This window comes from Peromyscus californicus, unplaced genomic scaffold (assembly GCF_007827085.1).
Source record: "Peromyscus californicus insignis strain IS unplaced genomic scaffold, ASM782708v3 Scaffold_4__1_contigs__length_199733344, whole genome shotgun sequence".
NCBI classification, from domain to species: Eukaryota; Metazoa; Chordata; class Mammalia; order Rodentia; family Cricetidae; genus Peromyscus; species Peromyscus californicus.
Window position 1 is genome coordinate 17322176 of NW_026294562.1, and position 20411 is coordinate 17342586.

Below are 20411 nucleotides of genomic sequence, written 5' to 3' on the forward strand. Positions count from 1 at the left end.
TCAGAGAAACCCCAAAGCCTGCCTCCACGATGACAAACTTTGACTAACAAGGCCATACCCACTCCAACAAAGCCACACCTCCTGATAGTGCCACACTCCATGAGATGATGGGGGCCAGTTACACTCAAACCACCACAGCCCTATTAGTGTTATCAATGTTTGCAAAGTCATCAGAACTCAGAGTGGTGTTCCTATAAGTTATATTTATACATATTCATATATATCTACCAGTATACCCTCTATTGAACAAGTACTGGAGGCAAACCACATTAAGTTCTATGATCCATAAAGACCACTTTATTAAAATAGGTATAAGATGTGGTTAATAGCTTTGTCATTTCTAATCCTGTGACCACAATTTCTAATGCTGTTAATCTTGGGAAATTGAATAAATTCTCAATGTAACAGCTGCTAACAGCACATTAAGATTTTCTCAAAAGTTTACTTATAGATTAATTCATCTGTCTATACTTGTCCTATAGGGTAGAGGCTATAACATCTCCATTTTATAGTGGATTAACCTGGTTCTTCTTTTATTAGGTACAATGCAAAAGACTGTATCAACAGTATCATGCTTGAAAGCTTAATTTACTCAAGACTGTGTTTTGGTTTTTTGAGACAGGGTTTCTTGCCTTCGCAGTGCTGGGACTAAAGGAATGAGCCACCATGTCTGGCAAGTCAGGACTTCTGATTTAGGATTCATCAAATCTCCCAACATCTCACCAACTCTCTCATTTATTAGAAACAAAAGTATTTATACCTGAAGATTATTGGCATTAGGGATATCTTCGTGTTTTTCATCCAAAAGCTTTGAAATAATCACTAGACTGAGGCACTGCCTCAGTTGCCTGGAATTAGAAATGAAAAGTTTTTACAATGTGTTTAAACAATACTACTTGACAAGCAAGCAAATGAGCCAAATGGAACCTTAGTCTCTTGGGGCTGTTTCAAAACCAACTGTTACAGAGCAGTGGTATTAATGTAAAATATGTGCACATCAGGTTAGAACTGCCTAGAGCTGGGGATAGTTCAGTTGGTAGAGTGCTTACCTAGCATACACTAAGCCCTGGTGTGGCCGTGCATGCCTGTAATCCTAGTGCTCAGCAGGAAGATCAGAAGTTCAAGATCACCCTCTCCTACAGAGTGAGCTCCAGATTCTGCTTGAGCTCCTAAGAACTTGTCTCATAAAAGTAGAAAAGAAAGCTGATTGTGGTGGTGCACGCCTTTAATCCCAGCACTTGGGAGGCGGAGACAAACAGGTCTCTGAATTCAAGGTCAGCCTGGTCTACAGAGAGGTCCAGAACAGACAGGGATACACAGAGAAACCTTGTCTCACCCCCCCCCAAAAAAGGAAATTAATTTTTGCTATATATCATCTATACCAGCTGTTCTCAACCCCTAGCAGTAGGGTGGTGGTTCGAATGACCCTTTCACAGGGGTTATATATCAGATATCCTGCACAACAGATATTTACCTTATAATTCATAACCATTTAGTTGTGAAGTAGCAAAAAAATAATTTTATGGTTGGGGGTCACCACAAAATGAGGAACTGTATTAAAGTGTCATAGCATTAGGAAGGTTGAGAACCAATGAGCTATACTTATACTGACTTATCTGATAAGCTAAAAATAAAAACCAAGAATAGTCAGTCATGTTCTGAATTAAAGTAACATAAGCAGGCTCATACCCCCATAAACAAACAAACAAACAAATAAATAAAAGAACATTCAAAAAATGATGAATAGAAACAAAAGTTCCAAGTTGGGTGTGGTGGCCTAGTCCTGTAAACTTAACCCTCAAGAGAGGCTAAGGCAGGAAAACCGTGAGTTTGAGGCCAGCTGAGGCTACATAGTAAGACCCTGTTTCACAGTAAGAACTCCAAAGCGTTTACCTAGCATCAGCATTATAAAACATCTTGATGTTTATTTCACTTTACAATACCTTCCACGAGATGTCCAGTTAGGGACCAGCTGCACCAACCACAGAAGGTTGTGGGGATGACTGGAGAGTTCATTTATGCCCACACAGAGTTCATGTACCTGGAAAAAGAGAACAAGCCCAGGATCAGAGCTACAGACCTTCTTGCCTTGATGGAAGTCACTAAAACAGAACTCTGAAGTTTTGAAAATGCATGCCATTTAGAGCATACTAGAATGCATATAACACAAGTTCTGTTTTTTTCTTAAAGTATCCTAGAATGGTCACATACTAGCATTTAATTTATATATTTACACTAGCATTTCATGTCACTCTCATGTTGTTGCTACACTTGAAAGCAACTTGGTCTTTCTTGAAAGAATAAAGTATTCAAATACCAGTTTCCCTAAGTGTGTACACCACCACCACCACCACCACCACCACCACACACACACAAACACACACACACACACACACACACACACACACACACACACACACACACACACGAAATCATATATATTCCAGATCTGAAAATTCTTGCACGCTTGGATCCTATTACAGTATTTTTGTTTTCTTCTGGCTATGGAGCTCAGCCTTGTACTTGCTAGGCATGTACAAAACACCTGAACTATCCTTTAGCTCTCTAGCTATCATATTAAAAATCGACAGCTGCTTCAAAATAAGCTGATGAGCATGGGAAGAATGCAGTATGATCAGACAAAATGAATTACTTTTTGATAATTTTTGGAGCTTGGTGACAGTTACTCCGTTTAGTTATTTTTGTTATTGTTTTCAAGATAGGGTTTCTCTGGATAGCCTTAGCTGTCCTAAAACTCACTCTGTAGACAAATCTGGCCTCAAACTCACAGAGATCTGCCTGTTTCTGCTGGGGTTAAAGGCATGGGCCATCATGACCCAGCACTCAGGAGTTTATTATGCTCCTCCTGGCTCTAGTTTAAAAACTTCTATGAAAAATGGGAAAAAGCCTAAAAAAATTACTCATGTTCAGCCACCCCCATAGCTATTTAAGTTCAACTCAATCCCAGCTGCAGGCATAACTATCATGTCATTTATGCTCAGAGGTCATTTCAGAAAGACTATCCTTGAAGGCCTCAGATGACATCACTGCAGCCCTGCTGTGCTAATCTTGCCACACTGGTCACCCTTTATAATCTGTAACACTTGATTACAACCTGAAATGTGTGGTGATATAATGTGTCCCCCAAAATATTGTGTACCCTAATAAAGCTTATCTGAGGATCAGAGGAAAAAGCCAGCAACTATATTAAACACAGAAGTCAGGCAATGGTAGCACATGTCTTTAATCCTAGCATTCGGGAGGCAGATATATATCTGGATCGCTGTAAGTTCAAGGCCACACTGGGGAACAAAGCCAGGCATGGTGCCTTTAATCCGAGCACTAACCATAGAGGTCTGTAGAGACAGGAAGTGATGTAGCTGGGTGGAAAGAGGAAGTGAGATGCAGAACAGAAAGGCATATATGAGTGGGTATACAGGAAGTAGGTCTCTTTGGCAGAGGATTTCCAAGTGGTAAGAACATGGCTGGCTTCTTTCTGCTTTTCTGATCTCAGATTTTACCCCAATATCTGGCTGTGGGTTTTTTATTAATAAGACCGTTTAGCAATTCGTCTTACAGAAATGTCACTTTACCACATCTGTATTCCTTTGCTCATCCACTAATTGAACGAGTGGTAAGGAGGCCCAGCAAAGGCAAAGGTGTAAATGCTCAGACATAGTAAATCTCCAATAAAATGTTGAAAAGACAGCTACCGAGTTCCAGCAAATAGTACCTTCCTCAGCTACTTTCCATGGTTAAACTTCTTGATTGAGCATAGAATCTTTGAATTCTGAGTACACATGAAACAATGTGATGCTGTACAACACCTAGAGCTTTATTTATCTGTAGACTAGTCTCCTGTAGCCACTGCGTAGCTGAAGATGACATTATTAGCTCTTCAACTTCCTGCCTTTACTCATAAATGCTAGAATTACAGGTATACACAGCCAACCTTGGCGCAACACCTAAATTTTAAGAAATGTTACCTTTGTGTTCCAATCTCTGATGTTTTTCATGAGATTTATCAGGAGGCTTTGAAAGTCTACTAACGGAATCTGTTTCAGCTCTTTTTCCAAACTCATTTTAAATAGCATTAAAATCAGCAACATTATTTCTCGATCTTGGTAACCTTCTGGATGTATAGATGTACACAAGCCCAGGAACTGCCAGAAATGCACAAAGAAAAAAAATTACTTCAAGAGTTTAAATTATACTCTTGACAAAAGATTAACAAGTATCAGATGTCTAGAAAAGGCAAGAAATGCAACACAAGTAGTGGAATGAAAGGTAAATATTTCTTTCTCCATTTTCAGTATTAGTGACTGGCTTCAGCAACTAAAATTAAATTATACTGTAACACTTAACAGTGAAATTCTGACCTGAAGTTCCCTTTTGTTCTTAATATTAAAAGAAAAATGCATTTATAATGGAAATACAATTGCTAAGACCTTTCACTTGGTAAGAAACCAGTGGAATTTTAAACAATTAACCACAAAACTGGTTCTGACTCTTTGCTACAGATATACAAAGTCTTTCATACCTTAACTACATTTAAAATGTTGGTCTCAGGAAGAGTTGAAAAAACGGGATTACAAGATGAATCTTCGCTTCCTCTTCCCCCTAGTGTTTTCTGTGTTTCAAAACTATTGAAAAGGGAATAAAGCATGTATTTCAGAACCATTGAGAAAGCAGTATGGAATCAGGCATAAAATACTCACTGTGGGAAATTCTGAACAACTACTTTATTAAGTCAGGGTCTCATTCTGCTGCACAGGCAAGCCCCAAACTTATACTCACCCTGCCTCAGCCTCCTAAGAAGCTGGGTTTACAGGTGCATGCCACTGTACCCAGCATAGTTTCCATTTGAAACGGTTACTTTCCTTAATGCTCCCATGTCAGAAAGCTATGTAAGACAGGGTTGATACAATAAAAATAGCTGATGATTGTTATAGGCCCTATGAGTGACCTAAAGAAACTGCCAAACTAATATAGAGAATTATAGAGGCTAAGGAGATGGCTCAGTGCTATGCAAGCATGAAGACCTGAGTTCTAATCTCTAACAACCACACACAATTCCAGGCATGCCTGTAAGTGTCTGAAATTCTAGCACTGGGAGATGGAAACAGGAATATACCATGAGCTCACCAGCCAGCCGAGGTGAAGGGTAAGTTTCTGGTTCAGTGAGAAGACCTTGCCTCAAGGCAATTGGGTGGGAAATCGTCTAGGAAGATACTCAACCTCCTGCTCTGGTCTCTGCATGTGCATGCACAGAGGAGTAGGTACAGGTACACTTACGTGTGTGCACCACGAGCACACACACACACACACAATTCTAAGCATTTGAAAAAAGATGCATGAACTTGGCCTTTTTATTTTTTAATTATGTGTGTATTTATGGGTTTGTGCACATGAGTGTAGTGCCAATGGAGGCCAGAAGAATGCATGGGAACCCCTGAACCTAAAATTACAGATTATGGGGAACTAAACTCAGGTCTTCTGTAAGAGTAGTATGCGCTCTTAACCACTGAGCAATCTCTGCAGCCTCTGATTTTGACTTTTGAGACATATTTTTACTTAAAACAACAAAAACCGAACAATATTCATTTGGCAAAACAAAACCAAGAAAACACAATGTATCAAATGACTGTATATAACTCTCTTTGCCTTCCCAACGGACTCTTCCGAGACTAGCTTCCTCCTCCCACAGTTGCTATTGTTTTAGTCCTTCCTTCCACAAACATCTTCCACATCAAGAGCAAGCATGAACACAGGACATTTGGTCTTTGTTTCCAGGTCCCAGCAAGAGCTAACAACTGCTGAAACTCCCTTCATGCAGATAAGGTGACTCATGAAGACCACAGTAACTGACCTATGATTAGAGGGTTAGAAATTAAGCTCTACCCAGAGGGGCTAGAGAACAAACTGATCAACAAATGGCCAACAGTTTCATCTACCATCCTTGTGAAATGGAACCTCTATCTGGAGACATGGCTTGGTGGTTAAAGACAACTCCCCCATTTTGAAGCTTCGGTAGGAAACCCATGTATTTGGTGTCAGAACAGAAGGTTTTCCACCTTTCACAATGGCCCTCTGCACCCACTTGACTACAAACAGTGCCCTAGTGTGTACTGTTCTCTAGCTTCCCGTTTTCTCTTAGCAATGTACCTAGAAGATCCCTCCACACCTGCATGTGGAATTCCTGTTTTCTTTTGTGCCCCATTACCTTTGATGGGAGCTCTTGCATGAGCATGATGGGGTTATTTCTGGGCAAGGCTGTTACTAGTGGTCATAGCAAAGAGTAAGATGATCCTGCTCTCCTTGTAATCATATATATATACTGCTTACAGCTTCTCGAGGGGCAGGTCATCATGAGTCTCGTGCAGGTAACTACTGCTAAGTTTATAGGTACAACAGCCACGTCATGCCCAGAAGACAGGATTTCACAGCTCTCCTTCCCAACCTTCAACTTGCACACTCTTTCTGTCCTCCCTTCTGTGATGTATTCCCTGGGCTCTGGAGCATTTTTTGTTTTTGAGATGGTCTCACTCTGTAGTTCAGGCTAGCCTGGAACTATGCCCAATCTAGCTTCTAATTTATGGTGATCCTCCTGCCTTAGCCTCTCACATGTTGGGGTTACAAATAGAAGGCACCAGAGTTACTTTAAAAAGAAAAAAGAGCTGGGTGGCACTCACCTTTAATCCCAGCACTAGGATCTCTGTGAGTTCAAGGCCAGCCTCATTTACAAAATGAGTTCTGGGACAGCCAGGGCTACACAGAGAAACCTTGTCTCAAAAACCAAAACCAAAATAAAAAAGCTAACAACAACAAAAAAGAGCTGGGTGGTGGTGGTGCACACCTTCAATCCCAGCACTTGGGAATCAAGTAGATCTCTAAGTTTGAGGCCAGCCTGGTCTACAGAGCACGTTCCAGGACAGCCAGGGCTACACAGAGAAACCTTGTCTCGAAAACAAAAACAAAACCAAAAAAAAAAAAAAAGACAAAAAACCAAACCAAACCAAAAGAAAGAAAAGAAAACAGGGTAACTATAGGTAGCCATGGCTGGTCTAGAAATTACTATTTATTTATCATCAGCGAGACTTGAGAACTTATAGCATTCCTCCTGCCTCAGCCTCCCAAGTGCTGAGATCATAGGTATGAGCCACCAAAGCCAGCCATTTTTTTTTCTTTTTATAAGTAGCTTCTTGGTGGGTCTTAGTCCCCTCTCTGCATAACTTTCAGCAAATTACTTCATCTTTCTGTGCTCAACTCACTTAGAAAATGGGAATGAATTACTAGTAATATTTGTAGTTAACTATATTAAGATACTACGTCAAACCCTTAACTGTGTCTGGTACACAGCAAGTACTAAATAAAGGCTTCGAACTGTGATGTAATGATGTGCAAAAATAACAGACAGATCAATTTGGTAAGAACAAAAGGCTAAAGAACAAAACAGAAAATTGGTCTGAGGCCCAGTATTTCACAGCTCTTAGGTTTAAGCTGGAAGATCTCAGTTTGAGCCTAGACCGAGGTAACATAGTGACCCTTGTCTCCAGTGGGGAGAAAAATAGGAAAAATAGAAAATAGGTAAGTAAAATTATAAACTCAATATATTATATACAAGTGCAGAGATTTCTTCTAATGGTGAAGAGTCTTGGACAAAGAAATGCTAGAAAAAAAGGTGTTTGGCAGGCTAGGCATGGAGAGAGGATCTGACTTAAAACTGATACTAAACATATAAAGGAAGAAATAGCCATGAGACAGGTAAAGGAAGAAAACACTGGCGTGTCGACTGAAAATGGTAGAATGTTCTTAGGACTCACATTTTAAGTCAGTGTATCTAGACGTCAGTTGAGACTGCCAGTCTCTGACAGCTCCCCTCTGAACACACGTCACCCCTGCATACCGCACTCAGTAAGTACTCCCCTGTGAACACACGTCACCCCTGCACACCGCACTCGGTACTCCCCTGTGAACACACGTCACCCCTGCACACTGCACTCAGTAAGTACTCCCCCGTGAACACACGTCACCCCTGCACACCGCACTCGGCACTCCCCCGTGAACACATGTCACCCCTGCACACCGCACTCAGCACTCCCCTGTGAACACGTCACCCCTGCACACTGCACTCAGCACTCCCCTGTGAACACACGTCACCCCTGCACACCGCACTCGGCACTCCCCCCTGAACACACGTCATCCCTGCACACCGCACTCGGCACTCCCCTGTGAACACACGTCACCCCTGCACACCGCACTCGGCACTCCCCCCTGAACACGCGTCACCCCTGCACACCGCACTCGGCACTCCCCTGTGAACACACATCACCCCTGCACACTGCACTCGGCACTCCCCCCTGAACACGCGTCACCCCTGCACACTGCACTGGAATTACAGGCAGTTGTGAGCAGCCTGACGGGTAATGGTGACCCAATTTAGGCTCTCTGGAAGAGCAGCAAGTGCTTTTTTTTTTAATGTTAATTTAACTTCATTTTATGTGCATTGGTATGAGGGTGTTGGATCCCCTGGAACTGGAGTTACAGACAGTTATGAGCTGCCATGTGGGTGCTGGGGATTGAACCACGGTCCTCTGGAAGAGCAGCCAGTGCTCTAAACTGCTGAGCCATCTCTCCAGCGCCGCAACAAGTGCTCTTAATCACGGAACCTTATCTCCAGAAAACCCTTCAAATTATATTGATAAATACTATTAACATTTTTGTATTAATGCAATTATTTGATTCCACCACTTTGCATGCTTACTAAAATCAATTAAAAACTCAATGTATATACAACAGACAAAATTAGTAAGTACTATTGAGTTTACCAAAAATAATGTAGTTGGTATTTTAAATGTTTATATCTATGTATTTGTTTATTGTTAGTTGTGTGATTCCCTGTGTAGATATGTCCTAGGGATGAGAGAGATTGGATCCCCTAGAGCTGGAGTTACAAGCAGTTGTGAATCAAGGAACATGGGTGCTAGGAACCAAACTTGGATCTTCTACAAGAGCAGCACAAACTCTTTATTGCGAAGCCATCTCTCTAGCTCCTAAACTGTTTATATCATCCAAAAGTAGGAGGTATTTTTAAATGGGTATATTATGGCTGGGTGTGGTAATGGTGCATGTCTTTGATACCAGCACCTGGGAAGCAGAGGCAGGTGAATTCTTGTGACTTCAAGGCCAGCTAGTCTACACAAGTTCCAGGCCAGTCAGGGCCCACATAGTGAAACCCTGTTTAGGGGGTGGTGGGAAGAGGTTATTTAGTTGTCTGGGTGTGGTGGCACATACCTCCAATGCCCTAACTTAGGAGGCAGAGGCAGGAGTCAAGTTTAGGACAGCCAGAGTTACTGTTTCAAACACAAACAGAATGTTCTAATAAAAGGAGGGGATTTTGGATAGGCTGGGAAGGCATTGTTTCCTCTATTTAAAGCAGCAGTAGAGCATGTCTACAATTTTGCTACTCAACGTTACTTTCCGATGTGAAGTGAGCCTAGGAAACAAGAGTCCAGTCACAGTGAAAAGAGAGAGAATGGTATAAGTAAATTTGGTTTTGGACCAAATTTGCATTTTTCTTATGAGTGAGCCAACATGAGTATGTGCTCCAGAGCAGTAAGGACTGCTCTGACTTCTTTCGTCCTCTCCTCTGCCCACTTGTGGTGTGCTGCTGATGTGTGTCTTGCACACCTGAAGTCCAGGTTGTGCTCTTCTCTCACCTGTGCTCCCACCCTGCTCTTTCTTCCCCTCCACTTTGAAGGTTTTCTTTGATATTACTTAAAATAATCATTGCTGGGGCTGGAGAGATGGCTCAGCAGTTACGAGCACTAGCTCCTCTTCCAGAGGTCCTGAGTTCAATTCCCAGCAACCACATGGTGGCTCTCAACCATCTATAGTGGGGTCTGATGCCCTCTTCTGGCATAAAGTCATACATTCAGATAGAGCACTTAAAAAAACAAACAAAAAACCATTGCCATCAAGACTTCAAAAATGCAGGGCTAGAGAGCTGTCTCAGCAGTTAAGTGCAAATTCCCTGCACCCTCATGGCAGCTCACAACTGTCTGTAACTCCAGTTCCAAGGGACCTGACATCCTCACATAGACATACATGCAGGCAAAACACCAATGCACATAAAATAAAAACAAATAATTATTAAAAAAAAAACTTCAAAAATGTGATCAAATTCACATTTCCTCTCATGGAGGCTTTACTTTACACATAAAACCATCTTCTCCTATAATTAAGGCCAGTTTTGCCTCATATTTCTGATTTTTATAAATTTTGACTCAGTTGTATGGTCCAGCTCCTTCCTATCCCCCAATTGTGCTGACATTTAGTCCTGTATCTGAACACCTAGGCTAGAATTCCACGTTAGAGCACACAGTAGACTGTCCATTTACAGTCTTTTTTTCTTTAGTAATTTATATACACACATTTCTAGTTAGGTTTATTTTCTAGATTCCCCCCCACCCACTAAATTCTTTCTTTTGGCATACTTTTAACTAGTTAATAATCAAATACCGGAAGGTTATTGGCTTCTCTTTATAAATTTTACTCCTCAGTGTCCACACCAAATCTGCTTATCAGAGTCTTTTAGTTGATTCTTAGGCCTTGATGCACAGACTGAATCATTTATCAAATTATTTTTTTACCAAGTTCTTTCCAATTTTTATGGTTTCCCCCACCTCTTGTCTAACTGCTTTGCCCAATAAATATCTGCATAACATTTTCTAAAACTTAAATTTATTGAGGGTTGGGGTTGGGTATATAGGTGGGTAGATGGTGTGTGAGTTTGGGTGTGTGTGCCAAGGTCCTAGTATAGAGGTCAGAGGACAACTTTGGGGAGTCAAATGATTTCCTTCTGCCATGTGTCCCAAAGACAGAACTGAGGTGAATTTATCTGGCTTGCACGAGAAATGCTTTTACTTGATTAGCTATCTTGCTGGCCTCGTAAACCAATGTTAAATAACAATGAGAAGTCTTTAAAACTCTTTACAGGAATGTTTCTACTATTTCCCCGTTAAACATGATGACAACTTCTAGATTAGGGCAGATATTTAGAATGTATTTCTAGACTGATTCCAGCTTTGAATTTAAGTCAATAATGAATACTGATTTTATTAATCAATTATAATGACAATGAAAGGATATTATTAAAAAAATCTTTTGAGCCCAGTGTGGTGGCACATGCCTTTAACCTCAGCACTTGGGCGGCAGAGGCAAAGTGAATTTCTGTTAGTTCAAGGCCAGTCAGCATGTTCTACATAGCAAGTTCCAGGCCAGGTAGGGCTACAGAGTAAGATACTATGTAAAAAACAAAAAAACAAACAAAACAAAACAAAAAACCCCAAAGATCTGTTTGGTGTTTACTATGAGAAGAAAACTTACATTAGATTGTCTTCATTAAAGTCTGGCTGAAGAGTCTCCAGAGGAAACAAAGATCCAAAACCAACGCCCATGTTTAAAAACACAGCTGCGATATCGGACAGTGATGGGGTCCACGGCCAAACTGGTGAGTCACTGAAAGTATCTGGTGAACACAGAAATTATTTTAATTCAAACCACTCATGCACAAAGGCACACTGCAAAGTGACAGTCCACCTGTGAAGCAGATTATTGTAATTTTTTTCTTCTTTCACTTTTTTTGAGACAAGTTTCACCATACAGTCTATGCTGGGGTTATAGGCATATGCCACCATACTTGACTTTCATCACAATGACTTCACAGAAATGATAGCTGCTTATGGAATGTTAACAATATAGTTAAGGTACATCAGAGAAAGTATAACTTACCAGATTGTGTGAACTAAATAATACAAAGAAAATATATGAGTGATCCATTAGAGTGTAAGTCATAATGAAGTAACATGTTTTGAAACGATTAGACACAACACTGGTTAAAATCCTAACTACCATTAACACTAGAAGTCTTTATCATCTTCAGTGGCCTCATAGTCTTCATCCCTCAAATAAGTGATTGGTGAAATCACAATCTTTCTTGTATTAAAAGGGCTTTCAAAGGTGAGAAACCAACACTCACACTTAGATGGCTTCAATCTGCCTCAACGCACTATTAACACAACCCTGCTGTTAATTCATAATCAAATTAAAATCAGTTGTTTAAATCTAAGCCCAGAGGTGTATACTTGTAATCTTAGTACTCAGAAGGTTGAGACAGGATTTAGAGTTCAAGGCCAGCCCAGGTTACAAAGTTAGTTTGAGATAGCCTCAGCCACAAGAGACTGTCAAACAGTAACAATAACTAACCCTAAATAATAATTTTTAATTGGGTGATTTAGCACATAAGCTTCCAAATATTTCTACTGACCCTATAAAATAACTCACATGTTAAATATTAAGGGTTGTCACTTGTAAGATCTGAGATTTTTTTTTTTTCCTCAAAGAACATAGAAAATCAGACACTTGTTTTTGAGTGGTATTTCATTCCTTTTTTGAAGATGTGTGATTACAGGGTTAGAGAGATGGCTCAGTGGTTAAGAGCACCCACATGGCAGCTCACAACTATAATTCCAATTCCAGGGGACCTGACACCCATGGCAAAACACCAATGCACATAAAATAAATAAATAAAAAAGTGTGATTCCAAAGAGTAATTTTAGAGCTAGGATATATAGTTCAGGTAGAGTGCTTGTTTAACATTCATGAGGTCCATATTTAACCTCCAGTACCAGCAGAAATCAAAACAAAAACACAATTCTAACATTAAGCAATATGAAAGTGATCGTGTAATAACCAACAGCACATACTGCAAATCAATTTATGTACTCACCATTTCTAATGGTTATTTCCATCAATGTACTTAAAATTTGTACAGACACAATACAATTTGTGTGAACTGACATCATCTGTCAAAAACATAAATAATTGTTAGAAAGAAAACGTGAGTTTAGTATTTGCTAGGCTCATATTAAGCTATTGAAGTTTGGTAATATGGAGAATGTTCTTAATACTAGCTCCTTAGGAGGCTAAGACAAGAAAATTGTGACTGAGTCTAGCCCAAGCAAAGCAGTAACATCCCACTTCCAAAATAGTTTCATGTGCACTTTACTTAACACAATCACCTAAGAAGGGTTTTCATTATATGTATAAACACACAGACCAATACCTTACCAATGGGGCATATGTTCATTAACAGATCCATAGGAGGTGGGACCAAACACGGGTCTAGTCTCAGTTCAGGCCTCTTTGCATTCTAACAGGCTACCTGGTTTCTAGTGTTTGTTCATAATTTTTACAACTTCTACTTGTAATTAGGTAAATAACATTTGAAATCATAAAAAGCTACTTTTCTAGGGTGTAGCACCATTCCAAACTAAATATAAAGAAAGGGCTGGGAAGATGACTTAGTTGTTAAAATGTTGGTGAACAAGTGTGAAGACCTGAGTTCTATCCTTTGTACACACATAAAACCCACGTATGGCTGGGTGTGGTCGTGCACACTTTTAATTCCAGAATGTGGGAAGCAAAGGCAGGCCGATCTCTTCTGAGTCTGAAGTCAGCCCGGTCTACATAGAGTTCCATACCATCTATGGTCATGTAGTGAGACCTCATTTCAAAATACAAACAAACCCAAGCATGGTGTTGTACATTTTTTTTTCTTTTTAACTTTATTGTTACTTTTATGTGTATGAGTGTTTTGCCTGATTTTATGTCTGTGCACCACACACATACAAGTCCCATGGAGGCCAAAAGAGGGCATCAGATCCCCTGGGACTGGAGTTTAGATAGCTGTTAGCTGCCATGTAGGTGCTGAGAATTTAATCTGGGTCCTCTAGAAGAGCAACCACTGCTCTTAACCACTGAGCCATCTCTCCAGCAGGATGGCATGCATTTGCAATTTCCAGCTTTGGGGAAATAGACACAAAGGATTCTTGGAGCTCACTGGTCAACACAGACTAGCCAATAAGTCAGCTCCAGGTTCAGTGGAAGACTCTGTCTCAAAAAAATCAAGTAGAGAGCAACTGCGGACCCTCACGTCAACCCCTAGCCAACACATGAGCACGTGTGGGCACACCCCCCCCCACACACACACTTCCTCTAACTCCCACCCCTCAAACTATAAAGAAAAAGACATAGGCAGAAGTCACACAGGGCTGGGAAGATAGTTTATTTGTTAAAATGTTTCCTGTGTAAGAAGAGGGCCTGAGTCAATCACCAGAACCTGTGTATATAAAAAAAAAAAAAAAAAAAAAAAAAAAAAAAAAAAAAAGCAAGCCAGTGCCAGTGCTGTGTTATATGCATTTTATCACAGTGCTAGTGAGGCAGAGAGGTGAATTCCTGAGGCTTGCTGGATATGATGGTTTGGATGAAAATGGCCCCATAGGTTCATAGGGAGTGGCACTATTAGAAGGTGTGGCCTTGTTGGAGAAAGTGTGACACTGGGGGTGGGCTATGAGGTTTCAGAAGTGAGCCAGGCCCAGTGTCTCTCCCTTCCTGCTACTTGCTGATCCAGATATAGAACTCCCAGCTCCTCCTGTGTATGGCCATGCCTCCTGCCATGATGATAAAGGACTACACCTCAGAACTGTAAGGCAGCCCTAATTAAATGTTTCTTTTATAAGAGTTGTTGTGACCATGGTGTCTCTTCACAGCAATAAAACCCTAAGGAAGACATTAGCCATGTAGCCTAGTCTACCCATCAAGTCAAGGCCAATAAGAGACCGGTTGTATGATATTTTGTTTGTGTTCTGACAAATAAAGCTTGCCTGGAGATCAGAGGGCAGAGCTAGCCACTAGTTAATCATAGAGGCCAGGGTGGTGGCTTGCACCTTTACTCCCAGCACTTGGGAGGCTCATGCCTTTAATCCCAGCACTCGGGAGGTGGAGACAGGATCTCAGCCCCCTTTCGGGCTGAGGATCCAGAGGTAAGATGTCTCTAGTGGCTGCTGCTCTGATTCTCTGATCTTTCAGGTTATTACCCTGATATTTGACTCTTGGCTGTTCATTGCTAAGACTAATTAGATTCATGTTTCAGAGTCTTGTTCTCAAAGAACAAAGTGGGTGGCGCTTAAGGAACAACATCCCAAGTAGACCCCTGGCCTCTACATTTAAGCCCAGACACAGGAAAGTCAAATCACAGGTTAGTAATTGAAGTTACAAATAAATAATAGACCCATACATTTTTAATTAGGGGAAAGGACTTGAGTCAGGGTCTTAAGTAGCCCTAGCTGTACTCAAACTAGCTATGTATCTAAAATTGACCTGAACTCTTGATCCTCTTGTTTCTATCTCCCAAGTGTTAGGTTTACGGGGGGCACTATCACACCTAGGCACTAACTGTTCTTTTTAAGGAGGAAGGATTCTCCTTGCTTACAGTTTTAAGGGATCACCTTTTTACAGTAGAGAAGGCATGGAGGCAGGACAGCTGGGTGGTCACATTGCACCTACACTCATACAACAGTATTCACTCATATTTTTGAGACAGAGTCTCATGTTGTTCAGGCTCCAATTATCCTAAAGAGAGACCATAGGGTCTCTCACTGAACCTGGAGTGCACTATTTCCCCTAGATTGGGTAGTCAGTAATCCCCCTCCCCCAACTTACTGGCCTCTACCCGGCCCATGGCACTGCTGGGATTACAGATGTGCACAACTGTGCACAGCTTTTATGTGACTGCTGGGATCTGAACTTTAGGTTCAGAGGCACTTTACCCACTAAGCCCTCTCCCCAGGCCCAACTAAGGCACCTTTAAAAAGATGTTCAGTTGTCACCAGAGACACAAGAAAGAACAGTAACTAGTGATTAGCTGCCTTCAAGGACAGGACAGCTGGGTGGTGGTGGCGCACGCCTTTAAACCCACAAACTTGGGAGGCAGAGACAGGTGGATCTCTGAGTCCAAGGCTGGCATAGTCTACAGAGCAAGTCCCAGGACAGCCAGGGCTACACAGAGAAACCCTGTCTCAAAAAACCAAAACCAGAAACCTCATTAACCACCTTCCATTAAAAAACAACAAAAACCCTTTCTTCTTATACTTTGCATAGCTATCTTAGCCTATTAAACTTTTTTTTCACAGTACTTGACTCTACAAACAACAACAACAAAATGGCATCCACTCACACCCCCGCCCCCATCTCTTCCATGTTAGAATGTGGGCTTCATTTGTGTTCAATCCAGTACCTGGCACAGCTGATACTAAAAAATGCCAACCACATGGAAAAACCGAAAGAAGAATATGCTAGAATGTCTAATTCTTGACAAACACCAGATTCCTTGAGTAGAAATGCTATATTGTCTCTTACATCTTAGATCATATGTATGGTTGTTTGAATGAAAATGGCCCCCATAGGCTCATAGGGGGTAGCACTCTTATGAGGTGTGCTCTTGTTGGAGGAGGTGTGGCCTGTTGGAAGAAGTGTGTCACTGGGGGTGGGCTTGGAGGTTCCAGATGATCAAGCCAGGATCTGCCAATCCAGATGTAACACTATCAAGGTAGATCTTTGTGAGCTGGAGGCCTGGTCTACATAGTGAGTTCCAGGCCAGTGAGGGCTACATAATAAGACTTTCTTTAAAAGAAGATAGGATTTCTAAGACAAGACTTGTGTGTGTACGTACATGAAGGCATACTCATCCACACAGGGCCCATTAAGAAAAAAGTTAACACTGACTTCCTGTATGACTCTGACCTTAACTTATTGGGGGTAGGGGAAACAAATGTAAGCCATGGAAAGCCAGGGGAGGTCAGAAGACAACTTCCGGAGCCTGCTGTCTCCTACCATATGGGTTCCAGAGACTGAATCCTGGTTGTCAGGCTTGGAGGCAAGCACCCTTACTGAATGAGACATCTTGCCCAGCCCATTTCATCTTACTTTTTGAGAAAGGGTCTATTGCTGAACCTGGAACTTATTGATTCAGCTAGAATAGCTAGTCAGTGAGCCCCCAGGATCTCCCTGTATCCACTTCCAGCTCTCAAGTTGCAGAGATGTGTTACCACTCCTGGCTTGCAGACTGGTCCTAAGAATCTGAACTTAGGTCCCCTTGTGCTTGTGCAGGAAGATTTTAAGTATTGGGACATTTCTCCTGCCAGTAAGGCAAACTTTTGCATAGTGTAAAAATATACTTTTATACTTAAAAACTGTTTACTCCTATTATTTTCTATACACTCAGAATTTTTAAAAAATAGAACACTCCAGCAGCCTGAGAAAAACCTGACATGAATCTTGTCCTTGGTAGGAGAGTTATTTTTCCTTTAACTGGGCATCATCATAAACAGAGAACTTACTGCAGCATTGAAAGCCCTCTCCATGGCCTCCCAGTTGTCAAAATATACTGTATTAAATCCTAAATTACTGTCTTCTTGATATGTCAAGAGTAATAAACATCTACATTTGTGCCCAACATATCTAGAGAACATCAAAGCAATATATAAAATCAACACCACTTAAATAAAACAAAAATATAAGAAGATATAGCCAGGCATGGTGGTGCACTTCTTTAATCCCTGCACTCGGGAGACAGAGGCAGTCAGATCTCTGTGAGTTCGAGGTCAGCCTGGTCTATAGAGCTAGTTCCAGGACAGCCAGAGCTACACAGAGAAACAAAGAAACCCTGTCTCAAAGAACCAGAAAAAAGGAAATATAAATGGATTTAAGTGTTAAATCTGGACAGAGAAGAGAAGAGCAACATTTGGGTTTGCATATATAAATCAATCCATGGGGGCTGCCGATATGGCTTCGTGGTTAAGAGTAAGAGCCTGTACTGTCTTGTAGAGAACTGGAATTCAGTTCCCAGCATCCAGTTTGGTGACTCACAGTCACCTGTAATACCAGCTCAGCTCCAAGGGATCCAACACCTCTGGCCTCCACAGCCACCTGCACTCACATGCATTTGTCCACACACAGACACATATATGAACAGAGAACATCACTCTCCCTGCCTCATTTTATTCCCCCAGAAATCATGGGTGTAATACACTAATTTTTTTCTGCTTAAAGTGAAAAACAAAATTAAGAAAAAATTTTATTTATTCATTCATTTATTTAGTGTGTATGTGGGGTGTGTGTACATGGTCCACGTGGAGGCCAGAGCACACCTTTTACGAGGTGGTTCTCTCCTTCCACCATGTGGGCCCTAGGAATTAAACTCAAGTTGTCAGGCTTGATGGCAAGCACCTTTACCCTCCAGGCATCCTGCTAGATCCAAGAAGTTTACTGAGTAGGAAATACAGTAGGAACCCACTACAAACCCCAAACATTTCTCTTACCCGAAACAGCCACTTTAACACAGGTACAGGACACTGGACGTAGTGATATGCAGAGGTAAGGAAGCCTTGTGTTGTCAAAAAAATCTGATCTGTTTTTCCTGATCTGAAAACAAAAGATCAACGATTGTTACCCATGGCAAAACAGTTCTAGCACAAACACATTTGACATAATCAGAGAAACGAGTAAGCAAACCTCAGTCAATGGAGATAGATTCCATACTAACATGGAACAGATTTACACATAAAGTTCAACTGATGGCCTAGCTGACTCAGTCGATGGGCTCACATTTCTCTGTGGACAAAGCTACATTTGTATGTAGTGCTTAGAGTCTACCCACTCTCAGGACATGGGCTTGTCAGTTTAGGGATGAACTTCCTAAATCAGCACCAGAGTCTGCATGGTTTTTCTAGACCTGAAATGCCACACCCTGAGAATAATCATCCTAGTGAAGGCACTGGGTTGACTGCAGGGCTGCCCACCTCAGTATCTGTGTTTTGTCTTTCTCAATGGTACCTGTTCTGAACTTTAGCTGAGCAAAATCACTTGCTGTGTGTGGCACTGCTGACTGCAGTTCACTCAATCAGCAGAAATCAAGCACAGACTGTATGTGCTTTCTGGGAATGTGAACAGAGAGCCAGCACTATTAAGTGCTAAGAGACCACGAGTGGAGAAAAAACATGGCAAAACCAATACACCAGAGCCAGGACTTCCTAGGCATGAAGTAAAACAAATCCGGTTAAGTCCCTGCTGTTCTGACAGCCACTGTTATTACTGTTGTCACCGTTGATCCTTTCTTTTGTGGTACTGGGAATATGTTTTGGAGACAAAGTCTTGCTCTGTAGCTCAGGGTGACTCCAAACGTGTAATCTTCCTGCAGCAACAACTCTAGGATTACAGTTGCAAACTGTCATGGCTGGATTTTACATACTCATTTCCTCCCTCTGAGATAGTATCTCCTGTAGCCCAGGCAGGCTGCAAACTTGCAAGTAGTTGAAGACCACTTGGACCTTCTGACTTTTCACCTTTACCGACCAAGTGCTGGGACTACAGGCTTCTGATTTATGTGGTGCTGAAGACCAACCCAGGGCCCTGTATATGTTACATAATCACTCTACCAAATGAGCTACATCCCCAGCCATTACACATTAATCTTAATCCTAGCTGATGAAAAAAAAAGAGATGTACCATGCTTGAAGCTTTCGGTTTTAATTCTAGCACTATAAACAAAAACAAAACTCCATGTTGATGCAGTTAATACCAGCACCTGCTGTGGGATGTTCTGTATGCTGTGAATGTGCTGCTCTGACTGGTCGATAAATAAAACGCTGATTGGCCAGTAGCCAGGCAGGACATATAGGCGGGACACGTAGAGAGGAGAATTCTGGGAAGAGGAAGGCTGAGTCAGGGGAGACGAGACGCCAGCCTGCTGTCCAGGGAGCAGCATGTAACAGCATACAGGGAAAGCCACGGAACATGTGGCAACATATAGATTAACTGAGTTTAAATGTAAGAGCTAGTCAGTGGTAGACCTGAGCTAATGGCCATGTAGTTATAATTAATATAAGCTTCTGAGTGATTTACTTTATAAGCAGCTGTGGGGTCTGTGAGGCTCGGCAGGACCAGAAAAAACTTTCAGCTACAAGCACGCAGGAGGCAGAGGCAGGCTCTTTTACTAGTCCCCAATTAAAAGCTTTTAAGAGCAACTTTTAAAGAAAGATTTTAGTTTATATGTATGGGTGTTTTGTCTCTTTGATGGTTATTCTTGGCTGTCAACATGACTACACCCAGAATTCATTAAAACACAAATGTGTGGGCACACATGTGATGGATTTTTTTTTCTTAATTAAATCATTTTATGTGTGAAGACACCCCCCCCCCCCCCCTTTTTGAGACAGAGTTTCTCTGTGTAGCCCTGGCTGTCCTAGAACTAGCTCTGTACCAGGCTGGCCTCAAACTCACAGAGATCCACCAGTCTCTGCCTCCTGAGTGCTGAGATCAAAGGTGTGCACCATCACTGACTAGCTTAGGAAGACCCATTTCTCACCTGGATCTCTGAAGTGGGAAGACACACCTTTAATCTGGGCCACACCTTCTGCTGGCAGTCTAGATAAAGGACATGGAAGGAGGAGGACGGCTTTCTCTGCCTGCTTGCTCTGGCTCTTTATCTCCCTAGCGAGTTCATTCATGCA

At 41.6% G+C, this 20411-nt stretch overlaps 1 protein-coding gene across 1 annotated transcript in view; it reads right to left on the minus strand.

Moving 5' to 3' along the window:
* Window positions 1-20411, minus strand: part of Slf2 (SMC5-SMC6 complex localization factor 2) — a 59262-nt gene that overhangs the window by 14187 nt on the left and 24664 nt on the right. Inside the window, exons 9-15 of the mRNA XM_052761147.1 lie at window positions 18222-18324; window positions 12791-12866; window positions 11389-11530; window positions 4541-4643; window positions 3987-4163; window positions 1944-2041; window positions 761-848 (exon numbers count right to left, since the gene is read on the minus strand). Of these exons, the coding sequence (XP_052617107.1) occupies window positions 761-848; window positions 1944-2041; window positions 3987-4163; window positions 4541-4643; window positions 11389-11530; window positions 12791-12866; window positions 18222-18324 (787 nt within the window). The remainder of the gene's footprint in view (window positions 1-760; window positions 849-1943; window positions 2042-3986; window positions 4164-4540; window positions 4644-11388; window positions 11531-12790; window positions 12867-18221; window positions 18325-20411) is intronic.